This window comes from Numida meleagris, chromosome 4, assembly GCF_002078875.1.
Source record: "Numida meleagris isolate 19003 breed g44 Domestic line chromosome 4, NumMel1.0, whole genome shotgun sequence".
NCBI classification, from domain to species: domain Eukaryota; kingdom Metazoa; phylum Chordata; class Aves; order Galliformes; family Numididae; genus Numida; species Numida meleagris.
The window spans coordinates 63,600,723-63,627,197 of NC_034412.1; the positions used below are offsets into that span (position 1 = coordinate 63,600,723).

The following is a 26,475-nucleotide window of genomic DNA, read 5'->3' on the forward strand; positions in this document are numbered from 1 at the left end:
TTTTGACGGTAGTCTCTGAAAAGTGTTTTGGTTTCTTAAGGTTTAACAGCAGTGCTAGTATGGCAACAAGCTTGCCCAGAAGTGGCCTTTCTTTAGCACTGCTCTACAGGGTTATGTCCTGATCAGCCTTCCCTGTTGAAATGGTCCCCTTTGACTTGCCAGATCATACAGCGTTCAAAGAGAGGAGAAATCAGTAAGACTCTTGGAGAGCAAAGGTGAAAAAGAAAGTGAGGACAGGAGAAAAAGCATGAATTATTGCAATAAATTTACCATGCAAACTACAAACAGAAATAGACCAGTTAAGAATGCTAGTCTTGTTCTCATTTTCTAGTTGGTATTACATTTATTTGGGTGCATATACAGCATATTTAGTTGAGACTCTGACCTCTATTACAGTGAGGTAAACCTGGGTCACTGTGACTGAGATCAGAATTTGTTTCCTGATTATTCCATCAGAAGCAAAGAGCTTACAAATAGAACAAATGGGTGGCTCCACAGCAAAAAGGCTCTGTTTTAGTGATGGACATATCTAGTTGTGTGTTGCTCTGTATTACTGAGTATGGGGAAATCAGGTTCACATTCTTGATAGTTCACTCTACAGTATAGAAACCATTTGTAAACAAATATCTAACACTGATACCTGGATCTTTTTCTAATATCAGTATAAAAATTACTGATTTTATTAGTTTATGAGTACAGAAAGCATGTTTGCATACTGAGCAGCTGTGAACATTGAATTATTTTTCACAAGATAAGAGTATTTTAAGCTGAGAGTTTCTACAGAGTAAATCAAAGTAGGAATAGAGAAGTCTGATTATTTTCCCTTCTTGTATTTATTTACTTTCTTCTCCAGAATCGTCCTATCACTGGCACTTCCTAAAACTCTGGCAACGAAAAATAAATTATATTTTTCCTTATTTAGTTAGAACATGCTACCTGTAGAACTTTAAACTATATTTGCTTGATTTTAATCACTCAGAGATTTCTAAAATAATAGTGATAATAAGATAAAAACTGAGCATTCTGGGATAACTTTGAGAGCAAGTTCTAACACTGAAAATTTACTATTTTCCTTTTATGGTATTTGGAGCTGTGCCTCTGGCTATGTGTCTAACGTCTTTTTGTTGTTACTGTCCTATACACAATTGTAATCTCATGATGAATTTCAGCAAGTGTTGAATTGCTTCCTAGGTGACACGTCATTTGTGAATCAGTTTGTAAAGTGATTTGTAGCCAGCTGGATCCCTAAGTACATATTCCAATTACACTTTGTTACTGAGCACAGTCCGTAGAAAGCAGCTGACGTATGCAGAGCAGTTGTAGTTTATTTCCCGATCTGCAGGCAGGAAGTACAGCTTCAGAACTGTGCTTTGAAGAGGGTCACTGGGATGATTTTTAAAATCACATTGCTTTGAGGTGGCTCTGTGGCTGACATGCACAGCATGGGGCTTGTGTAAGCAATTTCACTGATTAGTTACTTCTCAAAGACAAAGCAATGTGGTAATCAATAAATAGCAGTAATATGCACTATGTTGTGAAAGTGCCGTGTAGGTGGACTGAGAACGTTCAGACTTTGAAATCAACATGTTCATTACTTGATAGCTGGAGTTTTTCATTGTAGGCGTATGAAATAGCTAATGCACAGCCTACCGTAGCTGCTGGGGAAGTCTGGGTGAAATCTAAAATGTGCTCTTCACCTTTGTGAAGCATCAAGTTGCCAGAATGAACACGCCAGAGTCAGTCCCAACTTTATTGACTCTGTAGCCAGCTGTACTAGACTTTGACTGCTATAAACTTTACAAGGAACTTGAATTTTACTTTCCAAGAGACTTTTTTTCTGGCTCCTTGCATGACTAGGTGTTTCATTTGCATATACTTGGTCTGAAAAATATTTCTACTTCCTCTGAAGATAAACTTGGATAGATTTAGATGCTGTTGTTTTACTTGTAAACTTACTACAGATCCAGGAAAATACTCCTCAATTTTAAAAAGTCTTCCTCATTAGCTTTATGGGCTGTTGAAGTTCTATGATTTTAACAGTACCTTTTGGAAATGCTAAGTAATGTACGTCTGTTGTGAGCGGTTGCTGTGAGGAAGAAAAACCTGCATAGAGAGCCCTCGGTGTTGTCCTCAGCCTCAAGGTCAGAGTGAGACTTTTTCCAGAGTCCTTGTTTATCTCTCTGTTAGCACTCCTACCATTTTACCTACTTCAGATATCCTCAGAAATAGTAACACTTAGCAGAGGCTAGAAAAATTGTGTTCTGAACTTTTTTTTTTTTAAAAAAAAAAAAGGGAAATTGCTTGCCAGGCAATGACACGGCCCTCTTTCATGATGTATCCTGCCTGCCTTGCTCTTGCCAAGATCATTTAAATGTGGTAGCAGCTACTGTAGGAAACTTGCCACGCTTATAAATAAACAAAACAGCTACAACACCCTACTGAGCTTGCTGAGCATTCAGGGAGTTTGGTCAAAAGTGAGTTTTGTGTCAACACTGGCAGCCAACAGGATCTGCAAGACAGAAAAGCAGCTTTATTCCCCTTTGGAAGCATCAACTAGTTTCGAACATTTTGTCTCTGGGATAAAGTTACTGCTTCTCTGTGAATACCCCTGTAAAGGCAGTGACAATAAATCTCGCTTTTCACTTTGAAACCACTGTGAAAACATGATCTTCTGAAGTCTTTTGCTGATAAATTAGTTTGGGATGTTTTTCTTGGGTTGTTTTCTTTTTCCTGCTAGCAGACTTGTTGAGCTGTTTCAAGCACAGAAGATGTTGTTGTGTGACATGACATGGTTTCAGTCTTATGTTTTTCCTTCCATTTTATGCACTTTAATTGTTTGCAGCCAGTTTGTTGTACGCTGAGGTCCTGTGGGAGCAGCTCTGCACTGTTCCTTGTCAACAGGAGCCTACTGTTTGTTTTTCAGACTTGTAAGACCCCAAAGAAACTGTTGCTGATTCACCTGCATGTCAAAGTGACAGTCAGCCATGTATTTATGAATATTTCCAAGAGCGAAAAACCTGCAAAAACACGAGTTTGAATTGCCAGTTCTATGTTTGTGCTCCTTTGAACATGAAGTTAGGGTCATTCATTGGCACCAAAATATTTTTTAGTGTATATCAAAAATGCCACGTTGGCATCCTAGAAATTAGCAAAGCTGAGACCAGGAGTCTCACAGGAGGGCATGTAGTCGTTAATTCATGGTTTCATTACATCTCAGCTGGATTTTTATAGTTCCTTTTATGGGCCTTAGAGTCTGTGTGTGGGTAGCAGTGCTATCGAGGAGCTCACACAAGGGTTTGATTGCCTTGTCTTCACACAAGACAGTGGTATGGTACTGTTTTCAGTCACCCTCTATCCTTAAACGGCTGCCAGCAGAAGAATCCGGGACAGGATGCTAGCTAATAATAGCAAAATGTTGTTTTCTCTGAGGAATACAATCACACTGATAGAAGAGAGGAGGAAGCTAAAGCATCCATCGTGGTGCAGTTGTCTGCAGGAAGAAAGAGAGAAGCTAAATCTGATTGTGGCTGGTGCCATGAGAGGCATAATTTGCCTTTGTGTGGCCAAACCACACATTCATAATGTTGCTATCATCATCTGAGGTCATGCAGATTCTAATCCAGCTTCAGCTGTGTTTTGTAGCAGAGGCTGATGTCAGTATAGGGTGACTGCATGTCATTCTTCCTGGGAAGCACTTTCTCTTGAAGAGGTGGAAATGGTGTGAATGGCCACTAGCTGCTTACCACAAAGCCTCAGAAGTGGAATATTCCAGTTGCAACTTATTTTGTATTTGAAAGACAAAGACAAAATGTCTCACTGCAAGAAGGTAACTCATTTTTCTTTTATGAGTCTGCTGTAATGGATTTGTTTCCACAAGCATAGCAGCATTTTGTAGGAAGGTATGTACTTGTTCTGCAGATTGCTCCCAACAAGATAACCCAAAATAAATCATTATATGAGCAGCTCAGTCCTGAGATGAGCTGAACAGAAAAGACTGAACATAACTTCAAAAACAGGAGTCCAATTGCTTGGATCTGGGACTCTGAAATACCTTCTAGTTATCATGCCTATGTGTAAGACAGTTGATGAAAAGCCATTCAGATTTCCATCCAGACTCAAGGTCTGCCATTCACCCCGAGGATTAAAACACATCTTCATTTCCTGTGTTGCTGAGCAGCCCATTAAAATCTTAAAATACTCTGAAATTTTATATAGGTTCTGAAAATGCATTCAAAGAGAACATGAATTAATAAAGAAAAGAGCAATGTTTGCCAAATAGCGTTGAAGTTAATAAGTAGCATTTAAGGTGAATTAATTATCTTCTTTCTTTTAAACTTGAAAGCAAGGGAATTATATTTGAGAAGCATTGATATTCTCAATGTGAGATTGTTCAGAACCCAAATATATACTTAGTGATTTATTTCAACTGAGCTATGCTCACCTATGTAAACTTAACTGATTTTCTTATATAACAGATATTGGGAACATCTTTTTAATTACCCTTTTGGAACCAAAGTTGAAAGCTGGGTGAAAAGCAGGAATTCAGAATGGTTGTAAAAATGACAAAAATCCCTTGAATGAGATGTAACAGTTGAAGAAGAAAACATTATTTTCTGTAAGCTAAGCTGTAATCCCAAGAGGGAAATGCAAACAGTGCTATGCAGGGTGCGTTTATAAATTGCAGAACAAATGCAGGCTGGCATTAAAATAACAGCATGGAGGTAGTAGAAATATGTGGACTAGGAGCAATAAAGTCCTGTCAGGAAGATATATGCTTCTAAATAAGAAGAGCATCTCATGACAAACATCTTTATTCCCAGAACTGTGTTTGATGCCACATGAGACCTGGCTAATGCAACTTTACAGGAGATGCAGATAGCGTGGGGTAAACAATTCCTGTTAAAATCTCTTTCTTTAGAGACTCAGAATCATAGAATCACCAAGCTTGGAAAAAACCTCTAAGATCATCCAGTCCAACCGTCCACCTGTCACCAATATTGATTCCACCATCTCCCTTGTCAGCCACTAAATTAAGTGCTAAACTGGGCTTCCTTTCTTTAAAAAGTGGTTAGTTTTTTTTTCTGTTTGTTTTTGTGACTGGAAAACCAAACTCAGAGTGAATGCAGTACCTTATTTGGAAACAACTTGTTGCACCTATTCAGCCTTGTTGTCCCCACTCAAAATCAGTGAGAGCGTTGATCCTCTGTAACTCTGAATTACACCTTTCTCATGCAGTCACCCTGCCCCAGCCCATGGAAGCTGACTTCTCTCAACACTGAATGACGAGCAGACTGAGCACTGTGTATGGGGAGTTTAAAGAACTGAGCCTGCCTATGCCACACATGTGTGGTGAGCCACAGTTTAGCAAAGCTACCACCAGATGACAAGTGTAAAATGTTCTTTCTAAGGTGCTCTTCTAAGCAGGTGAGCTTCCTCGTGCCTGTGTCACTCCACACCTTCCCTAGATCGCTGCTCCATCCCTGGAAGATTTGCTGTTCACCAGCTGCAGGCAGCCCCCTGGGCTGGTCCGCCCAAGGGAGCGCTGAGCCAAAAGGGGAGATCAGTGACTCCAGACCTGTAGCTGCCATTTAATTTATGGCTCTGAGCATCCTATTACAGCTGTATTATAACTTTTAGCTTCTTTAAGCCTTCTTTATTCAGTCAAATGCTAGTCTTTATCTGTAACTTAGATTTTGCTTGAGTTGTTACCTGCCTGTTTTACAGCTTTAGTGACTCCTGATTCTATTGGGTGGCTTGATTCTCTGCTAAATCTTCTACTATATTGTATTTTGGCTTTATTTGCCCAGGATAATTTCAAACTCCTGAATACATACATTTCAGTGCTATACATGGCGGTTATTTTGCCAACTTAATACATTTGATCTTGTAAGTATCTTTAAATTATCCTGCAGAAATAGATGTATCGCTTTTTTCGGATTATCATTTAAATCACTGGAATATTAGTTATTCTAAAATTTTCTTGAGATAACGTTGGATGCTGAGAATAATTTCAGTGATGACAGGGGAACAAGTGCAAATGTCCCTAAAGCATTCATTAAAGATCACTGAAGAGGTATACTATGCTTATGAATCCTCGTGGGCTGCTATAGAAATGCTTAGATGGATTCCTTAATTCTTACGAGATTTTGTACCAAATACAGGGCTTAAGTAGAAAATTGATTTTTTTTTTCTTAGCAGTTTAGCCACAGTCTAAACTTACTGAAATAGATATCTAAGAACTCAGAAATTGTTCTTGACAGAAAACTGCCTCACTGTATAAACAGCCTTCGCAGGGTGCTGGGGCTCTTCAGCTGCAGCCAGAATCCACTTATTATTTAGCGACGGAAGAGTGAGTTATTGCTTGAGAAATGATAGCTTTCATCAAGAAATAGTGTTCCTGCAAGTCTGGTGTGCAAGACCGGGGACCTGCGTCAGGTAACAGCACATTGAGGAGCAAAGAATAGATAATGGGTAATTACTATTGGGTTGTAACCGACTGTTCGGAAGTCAGATGAAATACAGTGGGTAGAGCTGGAAAACTACTACTCCTTTGCAAGAATGCAGTTAAATGTTTTTCAGCGTGGTATGGTGTCTTTGTAAGCAAATTCTGCTGTTCTCTCTTGTTTCTGGGCGATGACCAAGCACAACTGCTGTAAAAACTACTCACAAGAATCTGATGCTGGCATTTGTTTTTCTATGGCTGTCTGTGAGCAGCATAGGCTCCTCCACCAGCCCACAGTATAGGATTGCCTGAGTATGGCTAATTCCAGTCGTAAAGAAGGCAGGAGTGGGATCAAACTACTTTTTCTGGAGGGAGAATTCAGGTTTGGTGAGGAGGCATCAGAAAGCAGTAGCTGTTGCAGATTGTTTTTTAAATAACCTTTTCTAAGTAGTAGCTGCAGCAATTGGTAGAGGTGTTGATCTTGCTGCTTTAGCAAGAGAGGATCCGATGGATTTTACTCTGCTGTAGTGTTAACAAGATTAAAATTTCTCAATGACAGCATCCATTGATCCGGAGCCCTGCAGGGATGTTGCTGTTTGGGATGCTCAATGAGGTCTCTGGGGAGGAATGGAAATAAGCCTGTTTGTTTTTTTGTTTTGTTTTCCTCCAATTTTGTCAATAAAAAGGGCAAAGAAATGGCTTTGGGAACCAGGTGAATTGTGGCTGGGAAATCTTATGACAAGAGGGAAAGGCTGAAGGGAGTGGCCCCACGTAGAAGTATTTATTGCAGAGGAGAGAAAGAGATTGATGCGAGGAGCACAGTATCTGCCCTCACTTGAAGCCACAGAGTGAGCTGTCACTTTAACATACCTCCAATTCCTCCATTCCTTCCCAATAATTCATCACGTGGGAAAGTCATAACCACCCGGGCATGAATGCATATGCTTATGGGTATATAAACCTGCACAAATGATATATTATTTCTTAGAGCCATGTAAAATATTTGCACAATTTTTAAATCACTCTGAGCTGGCCTGGCTTCAAGTTTGGTCCCCACTGAAAACTCAAATGATTTGCATTGAAAAGCTTCCTGGAGAAACATCTGGGTCAGATACAGCAAACAGGTCTGAAATGCAAGGTTTATGCATTGGATGGGTAGAGTTGGAAGGGGAATTCTCTAAATTTTGCTTTGGGGTTTTGATAGGACTGAGCCCAAACCTCAAAGTATGCGTGAATTTATGCAAAGAAAATTCTTTGGGCTAAACCAGGGATAAAAACTGCAAAGATCAGCAGAACTTTTGCTTGCACATATGGTACTTAGAGCTAGAGCACCCCATCGTAATGCACCTTCAGTACTGCTGACTGCTAGGTTTTAGGGTGAGCGTCACACTGATATGAGCGTATGTTATTCCTCAACTCCTCCTTTTCTTCCCTTTTTTTCTTTTTCTGTTTTTTTTTTTTTTTTTTTTTTCCTGTTAAACAATACTGTGGCTTTGATTCCACCCTGAATGGGACTCCATCAGCTTCAAAGGGGGCCGGCCATGAGCTCCATCTGTTCTGCCTGGTCAGGGGGTGGGAGAGGGGAGATGCTGAGCAGCAATGGGGCAGTAGGGCTTTAGAAGGAAGGTTTCTCTGCAGGGGGCTTGCCCAATTCTTTGTGTTCTTGCTCCCTTGCAGAGGGGGTAACTATATGCCTCCGTGTGTTTTGGAGGCACCACAACAGAGACAGTCCATCTCTAGTTAGCAAATACACCTTCTGGAAGAAAATAAATGTTTCCAAATGATGTGAGCCCTCAGCTGCATAAGTGAAATTACAGGTTGGAACAAAGGCATCATTTCAAGCTTTCAGGGAGTTCAGGAAGTTAAAGATACTTATTACCTCAAATCATGTGTGAAAATTGTGCTCTTAATTACAATAGTTCAGTCATTATGAAGACTATGGTACCTTATAGCCTTTCGGATCCGTGGACTGAAAAAAAAATGAGTTCTATGTTCTTTCTAAAGTATGAGATTAACAGAAGCGCTCTTCAAAACTGGTTTCATAACCTAAAATGTGCTTTCTAAAGGTGTTCAGATTTCATAGGCAAAAGGGACATCATGGAACCAAGTTGGTTTTTTCCATACTTTTTTCTTGTTCTGACAATTGCAAGAGAATAATTAATGGTCCCAAATAATTTTAGCAACCAGCTAAGCCTTGGAGAACACAGGTGCACCAGTTACTGTGTTTTAAATTGTCTGTTGGAAACTGAGCACAAGGATGTCTAAACTCTTGTGAAAGGATAAAGTATTGTAGCATAAACTTCCTTCTTGAATAGCATAGTTTTATATTAAAATTCAGTTTTACACTAAAAGTGCTATAGACAGAATGAGGATATAAATTATTATTGTGGTTCAGCGGCACTGGCGAAGAGTTGCTAATGTTTTCATACCAGTGCCCAAAGTTTGTTTAGTTAAAATATGGGGAAATTATAGCTAGCATAATTTTTTTCAATGAAGCAGAAACAATATAGAGCAGAAAGGAATTCTATGTAGGTGCACAGTAACATCATGATAGTTGCAAATCCCACCATTGCAGTCTTCTGCAAAATCCTCAGGCTGACTTTAAAGTAATGAGATTTTCTTTTTACTGTGCGAGTTCAGGATCCTGTTTTTGTCCGTGAGAGTTGCTGCACCTGTGGCCGAGCTGGCTTGGTTATGTCTTCAGGCTTCTTCTTCCTAGACTTGGATAGAAGCCTGTTGAAATGAACTTCCCACAGAATCACTTGCTGTTGAATGGCATTAAATACTCACATTTTCTGCCATTTTATCAAATGAGGTCATTAGCAAAGGAGTTTTTAAGAACATTGACACAGAATTTTCCACCTCGCTGGTGTGGTTGTTGTATCTGCCTCTGTCACAAGGAGTTGGGCATGGATCAGGATCCACTGCAGGAAGGTGGTTTTAAATGCCTGGTTTTCTTCTGGAGTTCACTGGTGCGAGTAAAGGGATCAGCAAGGAGCATTCATACAAAGCAACCATGATAATTAGAACAGCAGCAAAAAATCCATGAGGAAAAAGAATTCAAATATTTTCTCCTACCATAGAATGAACTGCTGGGATCTGGTCCTACACAAATTTGGGGGGCAAGACAAAGTGAAATATAAGCAGGGATGCTCTTAAAACTCATTACATAGGCTCTTGTTATTTGTGACTTTTGTCCAGCTGTGTCAGATCAAATCCGTGATTGAATTAGCCTGATATGTTGGGGAAAATAGGAGTACAACAAAGTCTGGGGCAGGCATGCATTGCTCTTATCTGGTCTTCTAGCTAAGCAAGTTTTCAGCTATTTGTGTTTCTTGGATAGCAGGGCTTGCTAACTTGCACTGTGTCTCCCTGTGCATTACTCTGTATTTTGAGGTCCTGAGAGTATGCAGCCAACATATCAGAGGTGCCCATGGTAAAAAGGTGATGTTAAGAAGCATGTGTCTATAGACTATTTATCTTTTTTATTTATGGTCTGTAAACTATTTAAAGATACAGATATGCCTGGGGTAATCAAGACAGAGAATTTGAGACTTGGAAGTTTAGCAAGAAGCATTAGAAAGTGGTAGGTCAGAAAATGCTTTGTATGAGGGTCTCCTCTCTGAAAGTGCCTCAAAGCAGAGCATTTGATGTGGATTCACTAATACTGTTTGCAGTGATAGAGTGAGGTCAGATGTCCTTCTGCTTAATTCAAGGGCAAGGTGTTGAGCCACATACAATTAATGATGTTGCGCAACATTGCTCATCCTGGCTCAGGCACGGATTTTTTGACAGGACACTTAAATTTCAGTTTGCCTCCCCTCTCAGTCTTTGAAATGGATCAATGCTTAGCCACTTTACAAGGCTGTTGCAAAAGTAAACGCCATTAAGTACTGAAATATTCACAAATACAATGCTGATAGCCTTGGAGATGCCAACGCAGAGAGATGCCTGAAGGAAGCTAGGTCTGAACCTGAATGGAACCCAGCTGAAAAACAAGTTTGTCCTTGGCAGATCTTTATACATGGACATCTGAGCTAAAGCAATTGCTGGCCTGGATATTTTTGGGGCACTGGTATCTGTGGGACAACCCAAGCTGGCAGTGGTAGATCACTTGACTGTTGGAAAGCAGATGAGACCAAAATTTTGGTACAGCAAGAAGGAGGGTCTACTCTGCGGAGAGAATGGAGATGTCCTTTTCATCACAAGCAGATTCGATGAGGGTATGGGGTTTTTCTGTGAGGTACTTGGGCCAGTTCTGGGAGGTAAAGCAGGCAGGTGGTTTGCACGTGTTTGCCAAGAATAGTCTCTCTGCAGGGCTAGGTCTCTCTCTTTCCATTTCTAACCTTGACGTTGCTCAAAAGCACCTCAGAAATGTTGAAAGATGGTGAAACAACAGCCTGTTTATGTTAATTTTCTTTGCCATTTCTTATAAAGATAACAGTTGGGCTAAGTTTATTTGCTGTAATTTGAACAAGTGTGTCTCTAGGATTTCAAAGTAACTCACTATTAAGAAGTCTTCCCTTTTAAATGCTTGTAAAATGCCTCATAAATGTTACTAGTCAGTATTATTTTTTCCAAAGTTTTTAATAATTTAGTGAATACATTGTCACCATATGTCCTTCACTGCCCAAGAGGCTGATGCATTTAATTGAAAAATGTAACCCTCAGTTCAACAAACCAAGCAAAATATTTTTAAACTCCAGCTGCAGACATATGAAGATGCCTCTTCTAGTCAGTCATATTAATATATTAAAATAAATTAAAAAATATTTCATATGTGCTGTCCTTGTGCCACATTGGCCATTTAGGATGTTGCATGCCAGATCCTTTTCAAGGCTGCTTTTGTGTGAGATTAGAGGACGTGTCCTATTGCACTGACTGAGCCACTTGAGATCCAGGTAGGATCCATCAATTCCCTGTAGGCCACTGAATGACAGCCGAAAGATCTCTCTCGGTTATTTCCCATGTTTCATCTGTAGTTAATGATTGGTTTCTTAGTTTATGGTTGCTCACTCTACTGCAAGGAGACCATGGTTTTGCAATCACAGATAGATAAGCCTAAAGCAGCCTTATAGTTTCTACACTGTATACATTCCTGCATTCATTCAATGAAGTTTAAGGGCAATTAGTCAGGAAATGTGTTTCTCGCTCAGCCCATGCTTCCATTTGTCAGGAAGCTGGTATTTAATGGCAGGTCGTGCCAGTCCCCTCCCTGCAAGGGAATGAATGTCATCTCTACAGACTCTTGAAAGGTTGTTGCTATGTTTTTAATTCTTCCCCAGCCTTGAAACTGTCTGGCGTGTCTACCCCAAGGGGTTTGGGAACAGTAGGCTTCAAATGGGCGCCCAGGCACATGTAAAAACCAGCAGACTCAACCCCAGACATAATATCCTGTCCTCATTTTGCACCACCCAAGTAACTGCTTTAACCTGGACATTCCCTTTGATTTCAACTCAGCTATAAGTCATTACCCTCACTCCAGCCAGAAACTGGCGGAACTGGAAGAAATGCAATTTCATATTTTGTTTTACAGATTGAAGGCGGGCTGCCATAAACCTGTTGTAACTACTAAAACTTTGTATGAGGGTCTTCTCCTTGCTAACACAAAAGCTTGTAGTCTCCCAGAACACTTCTCCTGCAGGGCCTGATGCCACTGGAGTGCATAAACACAAACAGGAAAAGAGGGAATGGCTTTAAACTAAAAGAGGGAAGATTTAGGTTAGGTTTAGGAAGAAATTCTTTACTCAGAGGGCGGCGAAGTCCTGCCCTTCTCTGGGCACTGCTGCCCAGAGAAACTGTGGATGTCCCATCCCTGGAGGTGTTCAACGCCAGCCTGGATGGGGCTCTGGGCAGCCTGTCCTGGTGGAGGGAACCAGCCCATGGCAGGGGGGTCAGAACTAGGTGATCTTTAAGGTCCCTTCCAATTGAAGCCATTCTATGATTGATTTTAGGTTTGGAGGAGGCAAACAGCTCCATAAAATTACTCCTCCTTTCCCACTGGTTAGTACTACCATCACCCCAGCCATAGCAAGGCAGCAAGTACACTGTGATCTGACTGCTTTGCCTGTCCACACTGGTCTTAGTTTACCACTTTTTATTTCAGGAGGTTCTGAGTTTCTTGGCCATGTCAGATACAAGGGTAGCCATCCAGTGGGGAGCCAAGAGCTTTTCTAATGAAGGTAGCTTCAGCTGTATTTCTGTTCAAGAAACTTAGTCCAGAGAGTTACTTCTCATACAGATGTTTCCTCAGTATGTTTTCCCAGTATCTGCTTATATTTTGTGTTTCCAGGCTGCCCTGCGCTGCCAGCCCAAGGGGTGCCCGTGTACCCTGCGCTCGCCCCGCACACCACCCCTCCACAGCCTCTTGCTCCCACATCAGGATGGCAGGTCTCGGGCAGTAGGGCATAGAAAGGCCATTTGATTTTGTTAAGAGACCAAGCAGAAAGCAGAAAGGAAACTTGATCTGGCGAGCAAAGCACTTGCCGAACAGGCCTGAAAGGTGAATGCAGCCTGATTTATCACAAAGGAGGTTTAGAAAGCGCCGCATTCTTTGGCGGGACTGACCTTTGAACATCTCTTTCTAGCTCAGATTCCTTCCTCTATAAATATTTTGCATGCTGAAATGAAAAAAAGCTGCCTCCTTTTTTCTCACTGTTGCAGTGTGACAAGGGAAGGGCTGCGAGGCTGTGCAAGTGCCGGTGTTGGCGAGGAACATCTGCTCTCCTGGGCCCTGATTCTCCTCAATTTGGGTGTCCCGGGACAATGCTTGGAGGAATCCCATTTGCGGGGATTCTGTGAGTTGTCCCCTGGATACATAGGGACAGAATTTGGGTTTTGCTTTCCCCCAGCCAGGCAGTGAGGCTCTGGGTGCTAGACCAGCCTGGCCATGTGCCTGTGCTGAGCAGTCCCTGCTAAGTCCCCATGGTAATTCTGTAGTACCGGGCAGTGCAGCATGGGCTCCCTGCTGCTCCCTGCTGGTGCCACGTCTGCACAGATTACAGCTCACGGGGACATGCTTTAGAAAATAAAAGCGCTCTTGCTTTTGACACCTCTAGCTAATGTATTTTACACTCACTCTGGTCACTGTCTCTGCAGAGACCTGGCCAATGGGCATGGGGTGTTGGATCAGCTTGTGTGGTTCTTTTTAGGGCACAAATCCAGAGAAAGGGATTTCCTCTGTGTGGCTCTCACAGCACTAAAATTCTTTCGGGGTATGTTGCTGCATTTTGTGCTGAACTATGTGCTGAAAAGTCAGGGTGTAGGCTTGTTACTAGATAGGAAAACAGCATATCAGAATGAGTAAGAAGTCTGAGTGGGACATTATAGAATGCAGTAATGCCATTTCTGTGGGATAAATGTAAGCCTGGATTTCTTTAGCTTTTTAAATGTATTTTTTTAAATGCAGCAGCCACATTCCCTGCTCAGTCCTGCAGTGTTGGTCCTGGGCTGGGATGTGCTCTGAGCTGTGCAAGCTGCAGGGAGGTAGTGGGAGGAACTGGGCCTGCCACAGTGGCAGCTGGGCCAAATGGGGGTCTCAGGTGCCTGCTGCCCTCTCTGGATTTTGGAAACCATGCTTCTGACAGCAGGGTGGAGGAAATATGGAGCAGTGAGCAGCCTTTGGCCGCTGGTGCCTGCTTTGTCTTCTGTCACATCAGGGAGCTCCTGGCCCTCCACTTTCCTTCAAAAATGCTGTCCTGACCCATGCATGCGATGGCTTTTGAGGCCTTCATTTGAAACCAAGTTTATGAAGGAAAAATTTTAGATTTCATTTTACTCATGGATGCATTTTGCTCATGTTATAGCCAGCAAAATATCAGCTGGGCATTTGTTAGCCTAGCGGAGCAGCCACTGCCTGGAGGAAGGCAAATGTAGGACATTTTGAGTCTGAATAGATGAGAAAGCTGCATTAGCTGGTGCAGTTTGTTTCTGATCAGTCTCTCTCGTTGCAAAAGGCTGTAATTGTAGAGTAATTCACTGCTACCTTATTTCTGAAATCCCTGCGGATGATTCGCGCTAGACAGACTGCTTTGGTAAGCAGTTCACTTCAATACCTCACAAAAGCTACAGCACAGAGCAGGGCGAGGACAAAATGAAACAGAAGTGATTTACTGAGCAAGCAGTGTCATCACTCTGTTGCACATCATGTCTTTGCAAGATAGAAATGTGTTGGTTGATCTTACCTCACAGAACAGACAAGATTAAGTGGAAGAAGCACAAAAAGCTCTCTGGATCCAGGGCATATTTGCAGGCATGCACTAGATCTTTTTCTGTCTCCGGTGGTGTGTGCTTGTTGGCAAGTGTTTTGGCACAAACAGCGACCTGGCCATGCCATGTATTTAGGATCAGCTGGACCAGTTACTTCCAGTTTGCCTCTTCCTTATTTATGAAGCCTTCCTTTGTGAATTATACTAAAATCTAGTTCGTTCTTCACTGATACTGATTTCAGGTCAGTCTGACACACCATGTAAAGCCACTGTCACTTCTTCTGGAGTCATGAACCTCTCTTTAGGGAAGCCACTGTACCACGAAATTACTCCTGCTGCAATTAAGAATGTGTGTGTGTGTGCCTGTGCGCACCCGCTCCCAGGAGAGAGCTCTGCGGTTGTTGCTGAACAGAAAGATAGGAAGAATCGCATCCATGCAGTCCCTAGGACAGCAAAATGTGACTGTGCCATCCCCACAAGGCAAATACTCTTCTGCTCTCTTATCAGTCCAGATTAAGTCTATGGGCATCCATTCTGAGTCACCTGCAGTTAAATCAGCATCTGCCTGTTGCTTGAGCCAATCATACTCTTATCTCAGTATGTGCTCGTGAGTTCTCCTTGGCTTTAAAACTTCAGTAACGTTTGATATTTTAGAAGAGCAGTAGAATTTCTTTGCAAACAAAGGCCCGTAGTTGCAGCTGTTTGATTTCCTAATTTAAGATTTCCTCCTTTTTTTGCCATTGTAATGTCAGCTCTGAAGTATTTGCTAATGGGAGAAGTAGGTAACTGGCTGTGTATTGTTAGCTGTTCTGCCCGATCTTCCTCCACCCAGTTTTACCACCACCCGAAACACAGGAGGCAAGCAGCAGCCTGCCCTGGCCAAGTTGAGGAGTTCAGTGCGTTGGGAAGTGATTTGATCACATTAATGTGAAGATCTCCTGTCGTCTTGAGAACAAGAAATGCAGCTCCTGGGAAAACAGAGCACTTGTGAAACACTGGAGAGAAGACATGGAGCAAGTTGCACCCAGTTTCAAAACTCCTTCAGCAGGCTTGGGCACTCTCTGCCAGGTGGAAGGGACCGATGCCAGAAAGACATGAGAAAAGCGTGCACAGGCAGGACTTCTGGAAGGGAAAATCCCTCTGTGGAGGAGCTGCGCTACTGGCTGCGGGGATGCCTGAAGTGCTGCACTTTCCCTTCTCTGTGAAGGGATGGATGAGTCCAAAATCTGTATGTGAGGGACTGCCACTTGCTGTCTTGCCTAATCGTGGGAATATGTGCATAACTTTGGGTGGTTCTGCTGGGAAACCTAGGCTTACCTAAATTCCTTCTGTAAACCCGTACCACAGCAGGATGGTGTTTTTGTTTGCATGCAGAACAGGAGGACTTGTCTGGCAGTAGAGCTCATGAGCAAATACCACTATACAAATAGCAGCTAATAATAGTAGCTTCTAAGGAGAACAGAGCATTGTTGACTGTTGTCTGAATTTTCTGACGGCACAGTCAAACCTCACACAACAAAATGGAACAGGACAGGAGCATAACATGCAGTGGGCAGGGGTGGGCAGAGAGCAGCACTGCTGCTAACAGCAGGCAAGTTGGACTGGTTACATTAATGCTGCAGATTTGGAAATCTAAATACTTAATGCAAATAATATAAAAATGTTTATCAAGAGCTGAGCAGGCTTACTTGAATCATCCAGTCTGACCAAGTAAGACAGGTAGGACAGGGCCACAGGGAAGCTAGAGGGGAGATAAGGTGCACCTGGGTAGAAGCACAGGGGCGTGTGATATAAAGTAAGATGTACTCAGCCCCAGAAGAATTTGGGTCTTTCTTTTCTTCAGTTTTCTGAAAGGTGCTTGTTTCACTCCATATTCATCATGGTTTTTGAAGGCCCACCAAGCTACGGTGTTAAACAACGGGCAAGCATGTTCTTGTGAGGCAGTTACTTCTGTAAAGTGCCTCACTGCTAAGACAGAAGCTCCTTCCATCAGTTGGATGTCTTCTGTTATCTGAACCTATCATCTTCTCTGTAATTGCACTAATTAGTATAATTTCAAATCTCATGATGTTTCTCATTTACAGAACACTGTTACCTTGCACCTCACTGATGACATGAGGGTGAATCCATGCTGTTTACAACAATTCAACCAGTCAGTTCTTCTGTTAGCAGTGACCTGTTAAGAGATGAAATCAGCATGTCCACCAAACCACCAGCCCTGACCACAACATCCCACTACAATCTGTGCACCCTGCCTGTTTTTTTCACTGCTCAGAACTCCTGTGGATGTAACACGTGCAGGGAGAGGCAAGAGGAAACTCAGGAAATCAGAAGATGGAGTTGGTCCTGAGTGTACTGGTAGCAGCCCTTCATTAACTCATGTCTTATAATATTCTAGCCATCAGCATCAAAACTCTGCGTGTTGTTTTCAATGGAAGTAAGGGTCTCCAACTGTTCCTGAAAACAGAAGGCTCCTTCCTGTAGTAATGAAATAAAAACCATTGATGTTACTTTTCCAGACTTTCACCAGGGAATACTACTGCAGTCCACTTTGCAAAAATGAGTTCAGAATACCTTCCTAGAAGCCAGAAGAGTTACTCCAACTTTAAGGCTGTCTCAAGCTCATTTTTTTTTCAGCACATCTATGGCATTTTTTCTCCTAATGAATTTAAGTGACTGCATGTAGATGCCAAGTATCTACTCAACTTTCTTCATTTTCTCTTTTTGTTTTAAAGTATATTCGGTGCTGTTCGAACTGCTCCTTACATGCTGTACATTTTGATGACCAAAGGCCTGAAGCAGTCAGTGTGTGACCAGAGTTTTTACATTGGACCTGTCAGCAAATTCTGGGCATATGCATTTGTGCTAAGCAAAGCACCTGAACTAGGTGAGTACCCTGTCTCCCTTTTTCTCGCTATACCTATTTAGAGCAGAATGATGAGAGCATTCTCTCTAGATGCCATCAAGCTCAATGCTGTTCTTTCTCCTCTGCCTCTCTGCCAGTCTTTCCGAAAAATAGCTGGGCCTTTGTCATTGTTTCAAAACTTTTTTTTTGCAATTAGTTTGGCAGAGTGTAAAGCCCCTAGATTGGCTGCTCTAGCCATATGGGAGAGTCTCGTGTATTTATATACACCTCATGTTGTCCAGATGGAGGCCTCCAAAGTTTGCCTCATTTAGACACATCTTCAAAGCTGAAATTACAGCTCAGCTTTCTGAGCTTTCTCATAGCCTTTGTCAGGACACCTATAATGACTCTGGTTGCAGGTAGCAGAACAGGTAGGTCCAAGTCCTCAACTAAGCTCCAGTGTATTTCAGGAACTGGAGTCTGCCTCATCACCAACCTGTCCATTAATTAATGTATCCTGTCTGCCAGCCATGGACTTCAGCTATCTAACAAGAGCTGGACATCAGCCATGGATTCACAGTTATGAGGCATCCTGTATGTGGCAAAAGTTTTTCCTGTTCCTCCTTAGAGCTCCTGCTGTTACACATTGTCTTCATCTGCAAGTGGCCACTACTTGAGGGTATTTGGCATCCTGACAGAGTAAGAGCTGTAGGCAGAATGAAAACCAGGAAAAGCTAATAAGAAATCTCTATCAGGAAATGTTAGTTAGAGTTGTAGTTCCAGAGATGTTTTTGTTCAAGTCCACAAAGTTTGCCAGGAACACACTGCCACCCTTCTAATATCTGAGCTTGCCAGTCAAGCGCGCTTCATGTGCTTTGTGTTTTTGTGTTGGTTATCCCACCTCTTCCAGCAGCAGGAGATACAAGTCCATTATTGCTCTTAGCTGGGGTCTCATGCTTTGCAAGTTCAGGCACTAGATCTGTATGTAGGTCCAGGTTCAGCCCTGAGGGACCAGTAAACCTCTTGATCACGATGCAGATGTTGAGAAAACATCACATCCCTTTTGCTCCTCATGAAACTTTTGTGAGGACAAAGGGTGGTCCCCTTGCTATTCCCTTCAGCATTACTAGGTCTCACCAATCACTTCTGAAGCAGTCATTGATTGCAGACAAATCTGAGTAGCATCATTGGTAGCTGCCCACCCTTTGGATGTTGGTGCAAAGGCTGGGCTAGAGCTGTTGTATTGGCAAGAAGCTACCTCCATTCTGTAGCGTTCATTCTTAAATATACATGTGGGCATACAGTTATGAACAGTAATGTGCTTCCTCCCTGAATGCTGAAAGCTATCTTTAGATAGAAGCCAGTTTCCCACAACATCCCTGGCTTTTTAAATCCCAAATCCAGTGTGATGCGGCTTTTTATAAACGGCTGTCTCTCCAGCGATTTATTTGTAATGATACTTATGATATGCATGCCAAAGCCAACTTAACATCCCATCTGTGTGTGTTCTGATCCCACAGCTTATTAGTGTAAGAGAGGATTGTTTTAATAGGAAGGAGACAGTGATTCAGCAGCCCTCCATCTTTCCTTTTAGAGGATGCCTTTACCAAACCTCAAAGGGCTGCAGAATTCACTGTGTACAGGTGCGCAGCAAAATAAGTCTTTACTTTTCAGCACAGAATTTGATTCAGCAAATTACAGGATAGCAGTTCATCAGCATAAACACTGGAAGGGACAGACACCAATTGTTTTGCTGTGTCAGAATCCTTTGGTTTCCTGCTGCTTAAATTACTGCAAAACCACTGAAATCTTGTTTGGTTAAAACTGGAGGACGTCAGCTCAAACTGCGCATCAACAATAAATTGGTCATATGATTACTTATTAAAATGCGAGTCAACATCTTGCAGCTCATGAGATAAATGGAAGTATTATGGATTATTGGAGACCTAGTGCAGACAGTGCAGTTTCAGTTCCAGCCCTCACTGATACTCTTATTTGGATTTTCAGGGATATATATATGCATATGTAGAAATAAGGCCCCTGATTCAAATCTCAAGGTACCTGTTTGGAAGCACTGTCTATAACAATAGCACATAAGTAGCATACATATATATTCATTATATCTAATAATATATAGGTTATATCTAATTCAGATGCTCAGTGCAATCACAAGAAGCAGAAGAAAGAAAAAGGCAGGAACGAGGAATAAAATTTGCTTTTCTAAAACAGTAACATGAATTTGCAGAGCAAATATTCATTTCAACGTAAACCAAATTTCCTTCTAAAAGCATTTTTTTCTGACAGTTACGTACTTTCAATAACGTAGGTTATATACGCAATAGCTTTTTGCGTTATAACATTTAATTAGAGTCAGTTGCAGGTAGGCATTCAAACCACAGTGCTGCTTCCTCTGTAGATTTTCTGCTCTCTGGTTTTCTCTTGTCCTTGCAGTACACGATGGACAGCCTGACAGTTGGAGGTCACGCACGTACATCCACCTGCCTCACTTCAGACTTTTACAGATTATGTTTACAGCAAATTTCCTATGGAGTTTTCAAACAGGGGCTATGCACTCAGCAAAAAGGGGATTTGTGGGTTTTCCAAAAAGACCCAAGCTCAGATCTGACAAGCTCTGAGTTCAGTTGCTGAGGTGTTCTTTCGTGCTCCAAAACCATATACTGCAGCAACAGCAATGGGAAGAGAGCACTGCAGAATTCAGTAACTGCGGAGTTGTTTGATGTGTTTCTCATTTCCTCCCCTCCCTTTTTTTTCTTTTCCGTTTTTTGTTTTTGTTACAGGAGATACAATATTCATTATTCTTAGGAAACAGAAGCTCATCTTCTTACACTGGTACCATCACATTACTGTGTTACTTTATTCTTGGTATTCCTACAAGGACATGGTGGCTGGCGGTGGCTGGTTTATGACCATGAACTATGGAGTGCACGCCGTTATGTACTCTTACTATGCCTTGAGGGCTGCTGGCTTCAGAGTCTCACGCAAGTTTGCGATGTTCATCACCTTGTCGCAGATCACCCAGATGTTGGTTGGCTGTGTAATCAACTACCTGGTCTTCTCCTGGATGCAGCATGGCCAGTGCCATTCCCACGTGCAGAACATCATCTGGTCCTCTCTCATGTACCTCAGCTACTTTGTGCTCTTCTGCCATTTTTTCTTTGAGGCCTATATCGGCAAAACCACAAAAGCAAGGAAGGTTGACTAGTGGTAGAAATGAGACAGAAGCCATAGCTCAGGGTCATCAAGAAAATAAAATTACAAGAAAAGAAAATGGCACAAGGAAACACATATATGTATGGTGCAGCTAAAACTTGGCAGCTTAGGGAAAGTTAGCTTGGTTTAACCCAGTAAGTTTATGATCCTATCGTGGTGAGGACTCACTGAAATCTACTCTAACTCAAAGGACTGCTGACGAAAGACTTCTTCATTCTTGTACCTGTCTGCTCCAGAAAAGAAAGGAGAAAAGGAGAAAGAGAAAAAAGTGAGAAGAAAAGAGAAGAAAAGCAGAAAGGAATAATACTGAGGGAAAAAAAAAAGAAGTACATTAAATAAACAGCTTGTTTCCCTGGGATGGAAGAGACTTTTATTGTGAAAAAATGTTTCTAAATTGTTTCTAATAGTTTTTTGGCATTAAACTTGAACAAAACAAAGCAGAGAGCTGACAAAAAAAAAGTCCATTTACATTAAAGATAGGATTTTGAAAGTAAAATTGTTTCTGTAAAAGGTTTATACCTTTAACCAAAATGAAACCCAGGAGGATGTCATGTACGACTATGTGGAAAGTGGTTGAACTCCATTGTGGTCATGAATGGCAGCGAGAAGAGATTGAGTGCTCTGCTCTGTCCTGTGCCAAGGGAGTAGAGCTGGGAGGCAGGCACCTCTCTGGGGTGCAGGAAGGAGCAGGACTTGTACAAGCGCCTAATGTGAAAAGATGCGCTGTTGCAATACGTATCTCAGCGAGTGCATTTTCCAAGTGCGCTTTTCAGCTAAAGGCAAGGAGTTTCTGTAGCAGGATAAGTCATGGAGGGTTAAATCAACTGATATTTGCTAAATTACCAGGGGCTAATAGCAGATGAATGTTTAGGAAGGAGAGGGAGGCAACTCCTGAAACATGATTTTTAAGAATTATCCATTAATCTCAAATTAACCCACAGCAACACGGAATGGAACAAGGGGAAATAAGAAGCCACTCTAGCCAGCGAGCAGCGAGCAACGCCTCTTCCCATTGATTCCCAAGCTGTGCACCGGGTGGACCCGGGAGGCGAGGGGAAGAGGCGCAGAACTGGCAGCGCTGGGTGGCTCCGTGCCTCTGCACGCACCTGCCAGGCTGGGTGAAGTTGTGCCAAGAGCCCTCCTCTGGTCACATGGAGATACTACTGCAAAACGTGCCCGGAATAGGATTTTCTTGGGATTGGTATAGGAAATTAGTCTGAGCGGAGTGATTTTGCTGCAACGGCTTAGCTCTAATGTCCAGAGAGAATTGTTCTTCATTAAACATGTATCTCTCTCTCTGCAGAGTCTGTACTGTAACATCAGACTGACCACTAAAGAAGACATTCTTCTCCGAAGTCAGCTGCAGAAATAAGGAGAAACATATTTCACTCTGAACCTTAGAGAGCTAGTTGATAACAGCCATATTCTCTCAAAGACAAATAGATTGCATTATCTGTGATATTCCAGTCCTTACAAAGCCAAATAAAATGTGTAAAAGTTCCTAGTATTTCAAAGACGCAAGTATGTAAACTTGATGTTAAATGTGTTAATGTAGTATTCTAAATTGTAACAGTTAGGTAGCTTAACTAAACAATTAGAACTAGATCAACAAAATAGGGACTGCTGTTCTGCGTAGAATACACACACCTATAACTACACCCATATACACGTTCTGTGAATTGTCAACAAGAAAAAAGCCCAGCGGCAGAGAATTGCATTTCCTGGCTAATGCAAAAGATTGTCATTATCTTTCTTGTTTTAATTTGAGATTGTACAGTGCAAAGGGTTTTTTTTTTTAAATTATGATTTTTTAGCTTTAATTGTGCTGTCATTCATGAAACAGAGCTGCTTTAGTATCCTGTTAAGAGATGACAAGGGCTTTTGGTGTCTCATTATATACAAAAGAAAAACAAATAAAGTTACATTCCATGTTACGTGAATGGTCTTACAAATCAAAAAGCCTCTGTAGGCCGAAATCATAATTATAACAAGCAGAAAAGACGTTTACATTTGTGTTATTTAAGTTTTTGATGTGCTGACGTTATTTTATGGTACACAACAAACAGCAAAATGTGATATCCAGTAATGAAGCTATGATATTCATTAATAGGACTACTGTATACATGGAAACAATAGACAAAACCAATTAAATGTGTAAACCATTTTTCTTTTACAGCTTGGGATTAGATAACTAATGCTGAGTAAGCCTTTATCCTCACGCTTAATTTTGCCGTGGCTAAGAACCAGATTATGAAGACTGAGTAAAGGGAAAATCCCAAAATTCGAGTCCCTTACCCCTAGATGGGAAGTGCTGCTAGAAGCCCCATCGTGCCACGCAAGGAGCTGCACACAACCCCTGGTAGCTGGAGGCTTGCAGGTAGAGGCTTAAAACACCAAGAAGCTTTACAAGTAGGAAGTGATACCACAGCTAGGTGAAGACCTGTGGCCCAGGTTTTACACAGATGGAAAACAGGGTGGGTTGCTAACAAAGCATGCAAAGAATCCGCTGTTTTATATACTGTGTTCCTTAATTGCATAAGGAAAAAAAAAAAAGCATTCCATGTGTGGCAGATGGAAATGCTGGCAATGCCAACTCTGAGGTGAGCAGAGTGAGCATTTTACCCCCCTTCTCTGAAAGCCCTCGTGGGTGCTGTTTGCTCCCAACCTTCCTGCATCCCTGTGGGCACTCAAGTTAGACCTGGAGGTGTCCCCAGCCATCCCAAGGGCTAGGTCCCTCCTCTGCTGCCCACACAGCAGCTCCAGAGCAGGGGCTGGCCTCCAGGCCTCCTTCACATGCAATACAGGTGTGCCCCAGATGTGCAGAGGAAACCGGGGAGCATCCAGTGGGAGGATAAGTTTGCAGGCGAGCATGTGTGTAGGGAAGGGACAGCAAGATTGGACACGTAAGGAACAAATGAGGATACATCTGCCATCAGAAGTTGGGTGTCTCACTGCTGTTTGCTTCAGGAGCCGGCATGTCACAGAGGCATTTCTACAGGTCATATGGCCGTAGGGCTTTTCCTCTGAGATTTTATGCTGGAGGAAAATGTAGGAACTAACATTAAAGAAGTTGAGGATAAGACCAAAGTCAACATATACTGTTTTTCTTTTTTGGTGTTGTTTTTTTTTTTTTTCCTAAAAAAAATGTGTACTCAATATTCAGACATTACTTTTAACCCAGACACATGTACTTAAACAGTGAGGCAGTCATCCCCAAGTTAATGACACCTCCAATATTCTAGCTGTACCAACCCAAACACAGCTAATTGGGTCCTACTTATTTGCCCTGTTTGAGCCTTGGGGCCGCACTTGCACACTTCTGTCACTACGAGAACCCTTTTTTTTTTTTTTGGCAGTAACTTCTTTAAGTAAAGCTGCAGTTCTGCTGTATTCACACATACTTCGGGGGACTCCAGCTTGCACAGTGCTCCAAACATTATGGGACCTGTGACAGTGACTACAATGCTGTCAGGGGATTCACTGAAATCAGGCAAGTTACACTGATGATAAGGTCAGTCTGCCAGGGCTGGGGTCTGTGCTTCGTGTCTGACACATTCATCCAGTGTACTGAAATAAAAACAGTAGGGTTGTGCAGGTTTACCCATAGGCAACTGTGAGCAGGATTTGGTAGGGAAACACCAAGAAGGTGGATAATTGCAAAGCCTCTTCAAGCCGTGCCTGTGAGGAGAAGGAAAGCCCTCACCCTGACAAGCCTCCTGTAAGTCAGAGTCACAAATGTTGTGTCTCAGCTCACTGATAACACATAAGTGGCTGCTTCCCAAGGACATCTTTCACCACAATTTCAGAGGAAACTAATGAAGGCATTGTCTTACCATAAGGGTTTAAGCATGCGAAAGGAATCACTTGGAGAGGTCCAGGCGAGCAGCAGGGATAAATAAAACCTCTTTTGTAGGGAAGCGTGAGCTGCAGGCAAAGTGGCAGTGGAGACCGGTTGGTGCCTGGGTAGGGAGGAAGCATTGAGACCAGGGCTGAGCCACTCGCTGGGCTGACTCATGCCCACTGGCCTGCTTGCTATGAGGTGGGCCAAGCCCAGGGTGGGCTGTGATGGAAGGAGGCTGCAGCCAAAGGCCTCTCTGTGGTCTGCTGGTCTGTGCTTTAACAGCCAGCCAGCTGCTGGGCCTGTCATTTTTCTCTCCTAAAAAGAAAAGCGTAGGAGAATGGATTAACTGAGAGCAACAACACCTGGGGGATCAATATCAGGTTTTCAGGTAACAGCCAGTGTAAGGCACCAATTCCCATGGCCGTGACACAGCAGCCTCTGTAAGCATGTGCCATATTGCCTCCAGTATTTGTATTGTATCTGTACTTCAGAACAAGTAACAGAGCTATATCAATAGCAACACAAAAGTGGTTCTACCTTTATGACTTAAGTAACAGAAGTGGCTTTGGTTGAGGAAGAAAGCTCAGCAGAGTGCAGACCATGCCACGTAAGTTCAGCACATGGCCGAATACCTGCAGAAAATGAGATTGCTGGTGAGGTGTCTGGAGAAGTCCACCAGCTTTGCTTTGGCCCGCCACAGCACAGTGGGTTCAGAGAGCAGTGACACGAACTGCCCAGGCCCTGGCGTTAGTCCTCAGTCCTGTTTCCCAGTCTTGCCTGAATGAGCCTTCTAAAAGAGAAGAAATACAACTCAGTATTGTCAGTGTGTTTCTACTCTTTTATTTCCATACATTTTCATGGAATCCCAGAGAATGGCGGGGGTTGGAAGGGACCTCTACAGACCATCAAGTCCAACCCCCCTGCTGAAGCAGGTTAAATATAGCAGAGGATGGTTGTCCATTCCATTTATTTATTAAAACCAAGCTAAGAGTCCCTGGTCCTGCTATCACAAACGCTGTACATGGTCAGTGTACATGGGCACAGAAACCCTTTGCTTACAGGGGCAAGGACAGGATCAGTGCCTTGTTACAGAATTATTTTCTAGCAGAGCAACAACCACACACAGGGTAGAATTAATTTGATTTCTTCAACACAAATAAGGTGAGATCTGCACAAGAGCCCTACAGGGAGGGGAGACCAGGGACCTCCCAGTGCATCATAAAGCTCAATAAAATGCTGCATGAAGTGGGGTCAGAGGGTATTTCCCAGTGGGTATGAAATGATATTCCCCTGAAATAGCAGCCTTCCTGAGAAGTCTCACGTCTGTCCGGCCCTGGGCAGCTTCAGACAGGGCTGTCTGCTGGAAAAACACAGCTCTGACTGACTTATCTGCTTTCTCTAAAGAGCCACTACATGCTTTAGGCTTTCAGGAGCCTTAAAGCTCGAGCTAGATTTCTATTCAGAAAAAAAAAAAAAAAAAAAAAAGAAAAAAAACAAGGGAAAACAATACGTGTACAATAGCTAGGAGAGAATAGTATGAGAAATATCTTTATTTTACCATTTTCAAATGGCTATTTCACTACATAAAAGGAAGTTTTTATTTTTTTTTTTTTTTTTTGGTATATTGATATTCCAAATAAAATTTTAACTTTTGGTTCAAAATAAAATGTATCTCCGTGTTTTATTAATCTCTAGTACCCCATCAGTTCTCTACAGTGCCATCAAGTCCAGCTGTTGAAAAACAGTTCTCTGGCCATCAGGCTACAGCGTGGTTGCTCTGCCTTTCGCTTCCCAGCAAATCTCTGCCATGTTCCTATTTCCACGTGCCACGTAGAAGCACTATACGTGTTTTCTTTGTGAGTGCACATGTGCATCTGTATGACTGGAGTGCAGCACAATTGATGCTCGC

General features: G+C 42.4%; 1 protein-coding gene across 2 annotated transcripts in view; it reads left to right on the forward strand.

The window, feature by feature from the left end:
- Positions 1–23,297, forward strand: part of ELOVL6 (ELOVL fatty acid elongase 6) — a 68,707-nt gene extending 45,410 nt beyond the window's left edge. For both annotated transcript variants that reach the window (XM_021394700.1, XM_021394701.1), the window contains exons 3-4: positions 17,385–17,536; positions 20,293–23,297. In XM_021394700.1, coding sequence (XP_021250375.1) covers positions 17,385–17,536; positions 20,293–20,717 — 577 coding nt within the window. In that variant the 3' untranslated portion in view covers positions 20,718–23,297. The remainder of the gene's footprint in view (positions 1–17,384; positions 17,537–20,292) is intronic.